The 10600-nt window shown below is 58.2% G+C and overlaps 2 protein-coding genes across 5 annotated transcripts; one reads left to right on the top strand and one right to left on the bottom strand.

The window, feature by feature from the left end:
• The first annotated feature begins 731 nt into the window (after positions 1-731).
• SHMT2 (serine hydroxymethyltransferase 2) lies at positions 732-5599 on the top strand. Of its 3 annotated transcripts, XM_017643413.3 has the most exons (13): positions 758-884; positions 1083-1227; positions 1840-2037; positions 2490-2569; positions 2705-2905; positions 3196-3277; positions 3421-3543; positions 3653-3792; positions 4130-4295; positions 4485-4584; positions 4669-4824; positions 4903-5010; positions 5130-5599. In XM_017643413.3, exons 3-13 carry the CDS (start codon positions 1870-1872, stop codon positions 5255-5257), a joined length of 1452 nt encoding a protein of 483 aa, XP_017498902.1. In that variant the 5' UTR covers positions 758-884; positions 1083-1227; positions 1840-1869; the 3' UTR covers positions 5258-5599. The 3 variants fall into 3 exon arrangements, with proteins under 3 accessions (XP_017498901.1, XP_017498902.1, XP_073069499.1); XM_017643412.3 differs by lacking the exon at positions 1083-1227 and having other exon boundaries at positions 732-884; XM_073213398.1 differs by lacking the exons at positions 758-884; positions 1083-1227 and adding an exon at positions 1258-1616.
• Positions 5600-5770: 171 nt separating this feature from the next.
• Positions 5771-8095, bottom strand: NDUFA4L2 (NDUFA4 mitochondrial complex associated like 2). 2 transcript variants are annotated; one of them, XM_017643381.3, is made up of 5 exons: positions 7974-8095; positions 7513-7601; positions 6639-6699; positions 6422-6502; positions 5771-6150 (listed from the first exon to the last, which is right to left on the bottom strand). In XM_017643381.3, exons 1-4 carry the CDS (start codon positions 8028-8030, stop codon positions 6446-6448), a joined length of 264 nt encoding a protein of 87 aa, XP_017498870.3. In that variant the 5' UTR covers positions 8031-8095; the 3' UTR covers positions 5771-6150; positions 6422-6445. The 2 variants fall into 2 exon arrangements, with proteins under 2 accessions (XP_017498870.3, XP_073069503.1); XM_073213402.1 differs by having other exon boundaries at positions 5771-6502.
• Positions 8096-10600: the final 2505 nt, after the last annotated feature.

Genomic DNA, 10600 nt, shown 5'->3' with positions numbered 1-10600 from the left:
CAGTTTCAAGAATCTATAGTGCAAGGATATAAAGAGAGCTCACTCCTAGGGCAGCAAAAAGTAAACAGGTGGTAAGATTCAACATGTGTAACAACAGGAGGGGGCACCTCAGCTCCTGGATGTCTGGGGAGTAGGAGGAGATGGCCATGGAGAAGGCAGGTGTGTGAGACAGAAGAGAAGGATGGATACCAGGGGTTTGCATATTTAATCCCATCCCATGTCATTACTGATTGGGGCCCAAATAGACAAATTTGCTACTGGATAATACCAGGGGTTTACATATTTAATTCCATCCCATGTTATTACTGATTGGGGCCCAAATAGACAAATTTGCTACTTAGTCCCAAAGCTGGAACTTGAACTCAGGTCTCTCACCTTTCCAAACCAAAGTGCTTTCCAGTGCACCATGCTCTGTAGCTGTACAACCTAGAGTCTTCATATTTCCTAGAGAGCCTAATAACCCTGGATTATTCAGAAGGCACCCAATAAATGGTCGTTGTCTGGACGACAGGAGGAATAAAACCCTAAAGAGCTTCAGGACAGTGAGGAGATGGGACGGCACTGGATCTCTTTTCTTTCAGACAGTAGCCTCTGACCCTGCGGCTAAAGACTGAAAAGGGAAAGGGAAAAGGGGAAGGAAAAAACTACAATTCCCAAAAGACCATGAAGGGCTTCCGCACCGCCGTTTTTCCCCCCCGCCCTCCCATGCGCATGCGTAGGTCCCTCCCCTGTATCCTATAGTTTCCCGGCCGCTCTTCTCGCGCATGCGCTGTCAGATCAGTCGTTTTCAGTCCCCTTCCTTAACCCGGCCAGAGTTGGTGGCTGGAGACCTCCTGAGACTTGGGGTGGCGATGCTGCACTTCTCTTTGCTCTGGGCGACTCGGGTAAGAATGGGGCTCAGGAGACTGGGTGACCAGTAGAAAGCAAACTCTCCTTCCACCCTAGTTCCCATTCATAAACTGTGGGGTTCTGGCTTCCCCACGCACGTGGTCTGGGTTCTCCGGGCGCAAAAGCGCACCTAGGGAATCCCGGAGACCCCCGGCTGCGCGCGGGGTAACTAGGGTCCCTTCTCATTCCGGCAGCCAGACGCCCCAGGGCCTATGACCAACCACTTCACGTGGCATTAAGGGAGAGGAATCGCGTCGGATGCCCTGTGGACCCTGTGCTGGCGAACGAGCGAGTTCCCGGCCTGGACCGCGGAGCTGAGTCTTTCCACAGCTCTGAGCGGTGCAGATGATGCAACCCTTCTCCGCCGCTTGCATCAGGGGTCCCGCGGCTTTGTGGGCTGGAAGCGGGTGGAAAGAGAGGGCGGGGCAGAGGACCGGATGTGGGTTTTGGCTTCCCTGCCAGCAGACCCCCACCCATTACACCTCTTCCTTAAGATCCTCCCACCTCCATTGCTCTGGAACCATCTCAACAACCTGTTGCCTTAACCCTTGCCTACTCAGCCTCTTTCCCTAACTCGGGTATGAGTTTGTGGAGGCCCTGCAGAAAGACCCTTTTGTTGCTGTGGGTCTGCTCCTGAGTTCCAGAGACAGGCTTCCAGAGGACAGACTTTGCCCTGTGGCTTTGTAGAGTGGTTCATGGGTCGAGGTGGAGGGAAATTCAGAGTTGAGGTGAATGGACCGAATCAGAACCACCCCCTGGACATTGATCTCAACCTTGGCTCTGTAACTGGCTTTTTGAAGGTGGCTGTGGGGGTGGTTAGTACTAGAACAGCCAGGCTGGACAACTGGCTGCTGGGTTTGGACCCAGAGGGAGCAAAACACATGGCTGAGGGTTGTTGGGAGACTATTTGTCTGGATGCTTTTCATTTGATTCTGGCTTTTCCTCCCTTAGCCTCTGCAGAGATGTGGTCAGCTGGTCAGGATGGCCATACGGTGCCAGCACAGTGAGGCAGCCCAGACCCAGACTGGAGAAACAACCAGGGGCTGGACAGGCCAGGAGAGGCTGTCAGACAGTGATCCTGAGCTGTGGGAGCTGCTGCAGAAAGAGAAGGACAGGCAGTGTCGTGGCCTGGAGCTCATTGCTTCCGAGGTGGGGCCTGGGAAGAGGGGCCAGGGCTTGGGCCACCATGGGTGCAGGAAATAACAGGTCATCTTGCTCCTGTTTCTCCAGATCTCTTTCAGACTCAGGGCCTTCCTGCTGGGCCTTATCTCCCTGACTTCTTACTGTCCTCTGAAAGCAAGGCAGGGCCAGTCTGGGTTATGGGATAGGGGCATTAAAGAGCTTCCAGAGCCTTCTACGGCCCCTATAGTTTAGTCTAGTCCCTCCTCCCATCCCAGGAGGAAAGAGGAACCCAAGTTTGAGTGGACAGGTGGCCTTGCTGGGGACACCTATTACAGCAGCTGTAGTAGGTTTCTGAGGATCTTGCCTCAGGCTTGAAGCCCAGCTCCTCTCTGCAGCCTAGGTTTCTGCAGGATGGGGCTGTGGGGGTCCAGAGAGAGGGGCTCAATACCTTTTGACATCACCCTCCACTCCCACTCCAGAATTTCTGCAGCCGAGCTGCGCTGGAAGCTCTGGGGTCCTGTCTGAACAACAAATACTCGGAGGGTTATCCTGGCAAGAGGTGAGGGCCAGAGGGCAAGCTCAGGGATGGGACTCCCAGTGTGTGTAGAGGAATGGCCTTCCCTGTCCTTTGTTGCTGATCATGGGGATGGTGGAAGCCTTTCTCTGTGCCCTGATGTACCCCCTCCCGTGGCAGATATTACGGGGGAGCAGAGGTAGTGGATGAAATTGAGCTGCTGTGTCAGCGCCGGGCCCTGGAGGCCTTTGATCTGGATCCTGCACAGTGGGGAGTCAATGTCCAGCCCTACTCAGGGTCCCCAGCCAATCTGGCCGCCTACACAGCCCTCCTGCAGCCTCACGAACGAATCATGGGGCTGGACCTGCCAGATGGGGGCCAGTGAGTATGGATGGAGTGGGTGAATGGCATGGCGGGCAGTATGGGCATGAGAAGGAGTTACTTACTGAACACCTGCAGGTGGAACAGGCCCCTCCCTGTCCTGCAAGTGACAGTGGATGAGGAAGATAATGCTACAGGAACCAGGGCCCACCAAAGGTGGACAGGGCAGTGAGGGTGGAGCATGCTGGCAGCAGTGTTCTGGGGACAGAGGCTTTTGAAGCAGGGCGGGAAGGGAGTGGTTGCATTTGGGCATTATTTTACTCTGAAGCCTTCTACTTCTCCCCTCCCAGTCTTACCCATGGGTATATGTCTGATGTCAAGCGGATCTCAGCGACATCCATCTTCTTCGAGTCTATGCCTTATAAGCTGAATGTGAGTGCTCTAGGGTACAGGGAGCTTGCTGTTCAGGCCTGAGCCTGGTGCCATCTCCTGGGGAGGGTGAGGGGCTGAAGCCCTCGAGCAGGGAGGAGCCCTGCTTCCTTCTCAGGTCTTCAGCTCTTTGTCTGTCGTTCCAGCCCCAAACTGGCCTCATCGACTATGAGCAGCTGGCACTCACTGCTCGGCTTTTCCGGCCTCGGCTCATTATAGCTGGCACCAGTGCCTATGCTCGCCTCATTGACTATGCCCGCATGAGAGAGGTTGGTGAGGACTGGAGTACTGCCATTCCCCAAGAGGTGGTGGGGAGATTTCGGGTGGTGGCCCTGTCTGGGCCCTACCCAGGCTGAGGCCTATCTCTGTACCTGCCAGGTGTGTGATGAAGTCAAGGCACACCTGCTGGCAGACATGGCCCACATCAGTGGCCTGGTGGCTGCCAAGGTGATCCCCTCACCTTTCCAGCATGCAGATGTTGTTACCACCACCACTCACAAGACCCTTCGAGGGGCCAGGTCAGGCTCTCCTGAGGTCAGGTCTTGCCTTTTCCTGCCTTCACGCTGTGTTCCTGGGGCATCTTTGGGCTGGATGTGAAAGAAATTCATTCCCAACTGAAGCCCTGAAGACTTCTACCCAGTCTGTGATGATTCTCCTCTTGCTCATGTGGCAATTCCTGGCAGGGGATTTGGAGGTGGGAGTGAGGGGCTGCTTCCCTTGATCACGGGAGCCCAGCATACTGAGCACATCTGAGGTGGAGCCTTTAGGGTGCCTAGGCCAGCCAACTTCCTCTGTTTCCCCCATCCCTTGCCCTTTTCTTTCAGTTTAGATTCTGACCACCCACTTCCCACACAGGTCAGGACTCATCTTCTACCGGAAGGGGGTTCGGACTGTGGACCCCAAGACTGGCCAGGAGATCCCCTACACGTTTGAAGACCGAATCAACTTTGCTGTGTTCCCATCCCTGCAGGGGGGCCCCCACAACCATGCCATTGCCGCAGTAGCTGTGGCCCTCAAGCAGGTTGGGAACCCTGTTCTTGGGTGGGTGGGAGGCACTGACCTGGAGGCTTGGACCCTGTACTTGCCTAGGATATGGTGGAAGGGAAGTGCCAGGATATGAGGGGTCAAAGCTTGGGTCACAAGTATATTGGGAGTTGGGGAGCAGAAGGGGGAGAGCTTGTAGTCACAGGAGCTGCTGTCTCATCTCCAGGCCTGTAGCCCCATGTTCCGGGAATACTCCCTGCAGGTTCTGAAGAATGCTCGAGCCATGGCTGATGCCCTGCTGGAGCGGGGCTACTCGCTGGTGTCTGGTGAGCCAAGGGGTTGGTGAGAGCCTCTGTGGTCTCAGGCACAGGTCTAGCGCTCACCTCTCCCTGCTCACTGTCCCCACTTAGGTGGCACTGACAACCACCTAGTGCTAGTGGACCTGCGGCCCAAGGGCCTGGATGGAGCTCGGGCTGAGCGGGTGCTGGAGCTTGTATCTATCACAGCCAATAAGAACACTTGTCCTGGAGACCGAAGCGCCATCACACCTGGGGGCCTAAGGCTTGGTGAGACCTAGGGTTTGAGGAAGGAAGGGTGGCTGCCAGGTGGACCTGGTCTGTGCTAATCATCTGCCTCTCTTCCAGGGGCCCCAGCCTTGACCTCTCGGCAGTTCCGAGAGGTTGACTTCCGGAGAGTTGTGGACTTTATAGATGAGGGTGTTAACATTGGCTTGGAGGTGAAGAGTAAGACTGGTGAGTGGATGAGACACCACCCCAGCCAGCCAGTTTATGTTCACTATCTGCCCCCTCCCCCAGCTGAACTGCCTGCCTCCCCTAGAGCTTGGACCACTTGTTTCCTCATCCTTCTCTAGCCAAACTCCAGGATTTCAAGTCCTTCCTGCTCAAAGACCCAGAAATAAGACATCGGCTGGCTGACCTCAGACAACGTGTGGAGCAGTTTGCCAGGGCTTTCCCAATGCCTGGTTTTCATGAGCGCTGAGGGCACCTAGGAAACGATGCCCACAGATGGAAATTTATCCTCCTCCCCACTACCTGGACCAGTGGAGGGAGCACCTATCTTCCAAATTTTTGCTGGAGGAGGGAGAGCCTCCCACTTAGGGGAGGAGCCAGGTAGTTTCCATTTCCAGAATTTGTAGCTGAGATTTCTTGTAACAAGACTTCAGCAGAGGAGGTCTGGGGCTTTCTGCCCTAACCTTCCATTATTTCAATGTTACAGACTCCCTACTCTTTCCCTGGGAGACAGGAGTTACCTTTGTGAGCCAGAAGAAGGGATGGGTAGGCACCCTCCTTTCTGTTTTTATCTAATAAAATACTAACCTGTCCTGAGCTTCTGTTACTGTGGGAGGGGTTCCCCAGTCCAGGTGGTGACTTGTCTCCCTCAGTGTGTTCCTTCCCCTTCCCTCCCACCACCACCACAGGGACCCCTGGGGGCTGCAGCCTCCTCTCTCTCTGATCAGAGCCGACACCAGATGTGATTAGCAGGCGCAGCAAATTCAATTTGTTAAATGAAATTGTATTTTGCCCACGGCTGCTTCTGTTTGATCCCAGGGGGGTGAGGGGGTGTAATGCAGGGGAGCAAGGGAGGGGTGAGAAGGGCAAGGGGAGGCCCAGGTGTGAGTTGTGGGGGTAGGGGTGCCTGTTGGAGCAGGAGGCAGTGGCCTGCACCCCCTCCCTGGGTATCGGGTGCCTCTTCCAGGGCAGGCTGGGCAGTCGATAAAGAGCCCAATTGAGCCAGAGCAGCGCCACCCCTGGGCTGGACTGGAGCCTGGGCCAATGTGGGATCTGCCACGTCACTTGGCACTCAGAGGCCTGCTTGCTCTTAGCTCACGTAGCCCACGCTCTACATGTAGCCTGTGCCACACCCTGCAAGGCCTGGGGGTGGGTGAGTAGGGAGCTGGCTTGGACTTTTGGGTCAGCAGGGCTGCTGCCTGCCTAACACTTCCTCCCCCTGCGTGGGACTCAAACTGAGGGTCATAGGCACTTCCTGCTGGGAGCAAGGGAAAAGGGTGGGGATGGAGCTCCTCCCCCCTCGTGGGAACCGGGCCTGTGTAAGCAGGAGCTGGACAGGGTGGCTAGAGTGGCGCCCTAGGGGCTGGGGGTAGAGAGTGGAAGAAATGAGTAGGCTGGCTGACGGGTGGCTTACATGGAAGGGGCACCCCAGCCAGGTTTAGAAGTCTGGCCGATCCTTCTTCAGCTTCTTATAGTCCGTGGAAACTGCAAGGAACTATGGGAGGGAAAGGGGATTACACTAAATGCCCCAGGCCTCCCTTTTTGAGGAGGTGGGTAGTTGGGGAGGGTTTGGGTCCTGGGACCAAGAGATGTGCAGATGGAGGTGCAACCCTGGAGCCATCAGGAGGTACCTTGTATTGGTCATTGGGGCTCAGGCGGTTCCAGGGCTCTGGGTTGTTCTTTCGGTCCCAACTAAGGAGAGAGTGGGAGGTGGTTAGAGTTCCCTCTCTGGGAGCTAGGACTCCGGGGCCTGAGGGTCTCTGCCCCTATCCCAGCACCCTCTATACCAGGGGAGGAGCCCATTTCCAGAGACTGACGGCATGGGGCATGGTAGTGGGTGCTGACAAGTGAGACAAGAAGGCTGTCACCATCGTCAGCTTGGGGCCAGGTGACAGACAGCCTGGCCCAGGGACTCCCGCCTGCTTCACCACCCTAGGTGAACCCTGCAGAGCAGAGCGGCGGGAAGCAGGCAGAGATCCTGAGGGGCTGGGGTTTCTGTGATGTGCATTCAATTCCGATAACACTGCGAGCGCCGGCAAAGCTTGCAGGAAAGCCACCGGCCCCATCGCCACCGCACTCGCTCAGGTCTGTCAGGGCTTGGAGTCTACGTGCCATCCCTGACCCAAGGGTACCCTTCCTCCCCGCAGCTCCCTGGTCACAGCCCAGCGCTCAGGATCCGGGATAGAGGTACCCGAAGAGGTACCCGAAGGCCAGCGGCAGAGATGCGTCGCCATGGCAACCGGACCGGGAGCTGAGCAGGTTCCCAGCCCCTAGCAGGCCAAGTCTCCGGCCACCAAGGAGTAAGTGGTCGGGTGGGCAGAGAGGGGCGAGGGCCTCCCAAGTCTGGAGCGACCTCCAGCCCCAAGACGTCAGTGGTGCAGTCCCAGGGGCGCTGCCTGGCGTTCACTGCTGGCCCACGGGTTCCCACCGTTCCTGATGCGCCCTGTGTTCCTACCCCATCTTGCCTCACCCAGGACCCCTGACTGTCCCAGTCCCAGCCTTTACCAGACGTCGGGGCTGCGCAGAGCGAGTCGCAGCAAGTAGAGCGCCGCGCTGCCCATGCCCAGGCCGATGAAGCCGATCATAGGGATGAGCTGCAGGGAAGACGTAGGGCACTTTAAGGGTCAGCCCCATCCCCGCTGCCCCACTCGCCCTCCACAAGCGTTTCTGCCCGGTGGCACCCGCACATCCCCGCGGTGTCTGGCCCTCCCTCTGGGACAGCGGACCTGGACCTCCCCCACCGAAGTTCCTGCGGCAGGCCCCCTCACTCCACAGCGCGCCTGTGCGAGGTGGATTCTGGGGCACGGGGGCATATTGCATGTATAGATCGATGGCCCCGTGGCCCCGTGGAGAAAGATGAGGAGCCCTGAGGAAAGTAGGCAAAAGGCGGGATATTTGGAAATTGGGGCCTCTGGGTCAGCGACAGGTTTAAGGGTTAGTATAGGTGGCACTGGCACAGAACTCACAGCGGGATGTCTCCTGATCTGCCGGTAAAAGCGGGCCCAGAGACTAGTTCCTGCCATCGCCTCTGCGTGTCTGCTCCTTTCCAGCGGCTTTGCTCCCTGCTCGTCCGGGGGCCCGCCCCTAACTGGGGAGGGGTCAGCCCAGCCCAGCCTGCCCAGCTCGCTGGATTTGTTAGACTCACCCCCCACCCACCTCTCTTGCTCCCGCAGTTCCAGGCTCCGAGCCTGGAGAAGAATTGTTGGTGAGCGGAGGGATTTCTGCTCCTCCACTCTCTCCTCCAAATGACCACACCCTGGCCCACAGGTCACCATCATACTCTAGGTTCTTGGTTGGTCCTAGGGAGAAGCCTCACAGGCTTTGACCCAGAGACTGATTGATGGGGGGATCCAGAAGTGGGAGAGAGACTCACCCTGGGACAGGCAGGCAGACTTCCAGCAAAGTGCAGGTGTGGAATGTCTACAGGAGGGACCAGGGACGAGTTAGGACATCTGCAGCACTTCCCTGACATCCCTAGAGCCATCCAGGAGCTAGCAGGTCCTCGAGGCCCTGGATCTGTCTCCCTCCACGGTGTAGTGGGAGGAGGAGGAGGGGGACAGACAGACCAACAGCACTCAAGCAGCCCCAGCCCCTTTAATCCTCAGGGGCTCTCCACGTTGTGTTGTGGTTGGCCTGGAATTGTGCTGGGAGACCAGGGCAGCCAGGAGTATCTCCAACCCGACTCAGGATGGAACAACTCAGTTGGTGAAGTCTGGGGGGCTTGAGAAACTAGCTTGCTCTGCCTACTTCAGTTAGGGGTGTGGCCAGAGCCACCCAAGGAGGCCACTGTCTGCCTCTGGCTGTGATAGGAAGAGAATGAAGTGAGGGAAATAGAGAAGGTAGAAAAGATGGTGAATGAAGAAAGAGAACAAGATAAAAAGAGGCCGAAATGCAAAGCGATTCCCTCCCTTAACGCAGCCAACTCAGTTGTATGCCATGCTGTCAATATAAGAAGGATCGCTGTCACCGTCTTTGGGAAATTGGGGTCCTAGGGACCCAGGAACCCAGTCCTAACTACCTCTCCCCACTGCCATGCTAACCTCCACTATCCCGACTCAGCAGCCGGAGCCCTACGGAGCCCCCCCACTTCTCCCCTCTAGAGTCCTGTGGCTGCACGGATAGGGGCGAGCTGCGCACCCTCCTCTGGGCCCTCGGGGTACACGAAGGGAGGGGCCCTTCCTGGGAGCTCCTCTCCCTTCCCCGCGCTGACACCTCCCCCACTCCTGCGCCAAGAGCGGCTGTAATTAGGCTGCGGGGTCCCGGGCTATCCTCCTCCCTCTGCGGATAATGAGATAACGTGTCAGAGACGCGGCGAGAACAAAGAGACAGAGACTCGCGGCACTGTGGTGTTGGGGGAGGGGGACAGACGGGTGTCAGAACCTGGAGCGGCGCAGAGCCGGCCTTCCAGGAGCCCCGCACCTCCAGGGTGGGGCCAGCGAGTGGGGGGAGCCCTGTCCCCTATGCCCGCAGCCCTCCAGTCTCTGGGACTGAAAGGCAGTCCTGGAGCTTGCGCTCGAGAAGCTGCACAGCTGGGCTGCACATCTGGCCGTGTGACACAGCTGGGGCGCCATGATGCCGGAAGGGATATCCTACCCCTGCGTCGCGTCCCTTTGCTTCTCAGTCCCTGCCCGCCATCCGGTGCCGTTTCTTGCGAGTTCTGGTGACCCGGGCCTAGCGCGTTCTGTACATGCCCTCTCCCCTCTTCCCAGAGCCGCCGCGGGTGCCCGGCCCCGGGCCTCCGCCCCGCTCTCAGAGCTTCTTATTACAACATTACTTCTGCTCCGGCCTCGCCGGCGCTCCTTGGCCTTTCACCTGCTTTCTCTCAGCCCTTGCCTGTGACCCTGTTTCTAAGGCCCCTCCCATCTCCCGATCGTGGTCTTCGGGACAGAGCTGCGACACAGAACTTGGGTTCCAGGTTCCATCTCTCCCCACCTTCCCGCGCTTTCCCACCGGAAGGAGTCAGGTCGCGCTGACCCACCCGGTGAGGGACGGCCGAAGTCCTTAGTTGAGGATTAGGCGTGGCCTGCGGCGGTCAGGAGCCCGCCAGGGTCGTACTCTGCAAGCCAAATCGCACCAGGACACTAATCCGCGCGCTGGCGGGGTCTCTAGTCACCAAGCAGTCAGACTCCGCGGAGCTAGGCTGCTGCCGGGGCCGTGGTTGCGGGCGCCCCCTGGAGGCCGAGCTGCACCCAAGCGCTCGGGGGCGATACCTCGGCGCCCCCTGTCGGGCCACGCTGGCCCTGCGCCCCGCGGCTTTTGGGCAGGTAAGTCAGGGCCTGTTGACCGACGCCCCGCCCGCCGCTCCTGCCAGTGCCGCCGCGGAGACCGGGCGTCCCGCAGCCTCACTCTTCTAGTGCGAGGTGGGGCTGTTGGGGAGGGGACGCGGAAGCTCCCACTTCGCTTGCCACGGGCTGGTCGACCCCAGACGCCCGGGGCTCAGTCTCTGCTTTGGGACTGCCCTCTGCCCCTGCCCTCTCTAGTCTCTGGCTACCTTTCTTTCTCTTTCTTCTTCAGGCCCTGTCTGTGCCTCTGTATGTGTGTATCTCTGTTTCTTATCATTCTGGCTGTGTCTGCTCTCCCTCTGCAGCTCTCC

This window comes from Manis javanica, chromosome 10 (genome assembly GCF_040802235.1).
Source record: "Manis javanica isolate MJ-LG chromosome 10, MJ_LKY, whole genome shotgun sequence".
Classification (NCBI taxonomy): domain Eukaryota; kingdom Metazoa; phylum Chordata; class Mammalia; order Pholidota; family Manidae; genus Manis; species Manis javanica.
This window is presented reverse-complemented; position numbering and strand designations above follow the sequence as displayed.

Coding starts and splice junctions, on each gene's coding strand:
- NDUFA4L2 (XM_073213402.1), bottom strand. CDS start 8,030: ATGGCAGGAACTAGTCTCTGGGCCCGCTTTTACCGGCAGATCAGGAGA. Junction 7,602..7,973: donor AGATCAGGAGACATCCCGCT/GTGAGTTCTGTG, acceptor TCTTCCCTGCAG/CTCATCCCTATGATCGGCTT. Junction 6,503..6,638: donor GCCCCAATGACCAATACAAG/GTACCTCCTGAT, acceptor TCCCTCCCATAG/TTCCTTGCAGTTTCCACGGA.
- SHMT2 (XM_017643412.3), top strand. CDS start 765: ATGCGCTGTCAGATCAGTCGTTTTCAGTCCCCTTCCTTAACCCGGCCA. Junction 2,906..3,195: donor GACCTGCCAGATGGGGGCCA/GTGAGTATGGAT, acceptor CTCCCCTCCCAG/TCTTACCCATGGGTATATGT. Junction 4,296..4,484: donor TAGCTGTGGCCCTCAAGCAG/GTTGGGAACCCT, acceptor TCTCATCTCCAG/GCCTGTAGCCCCATGTTCCG.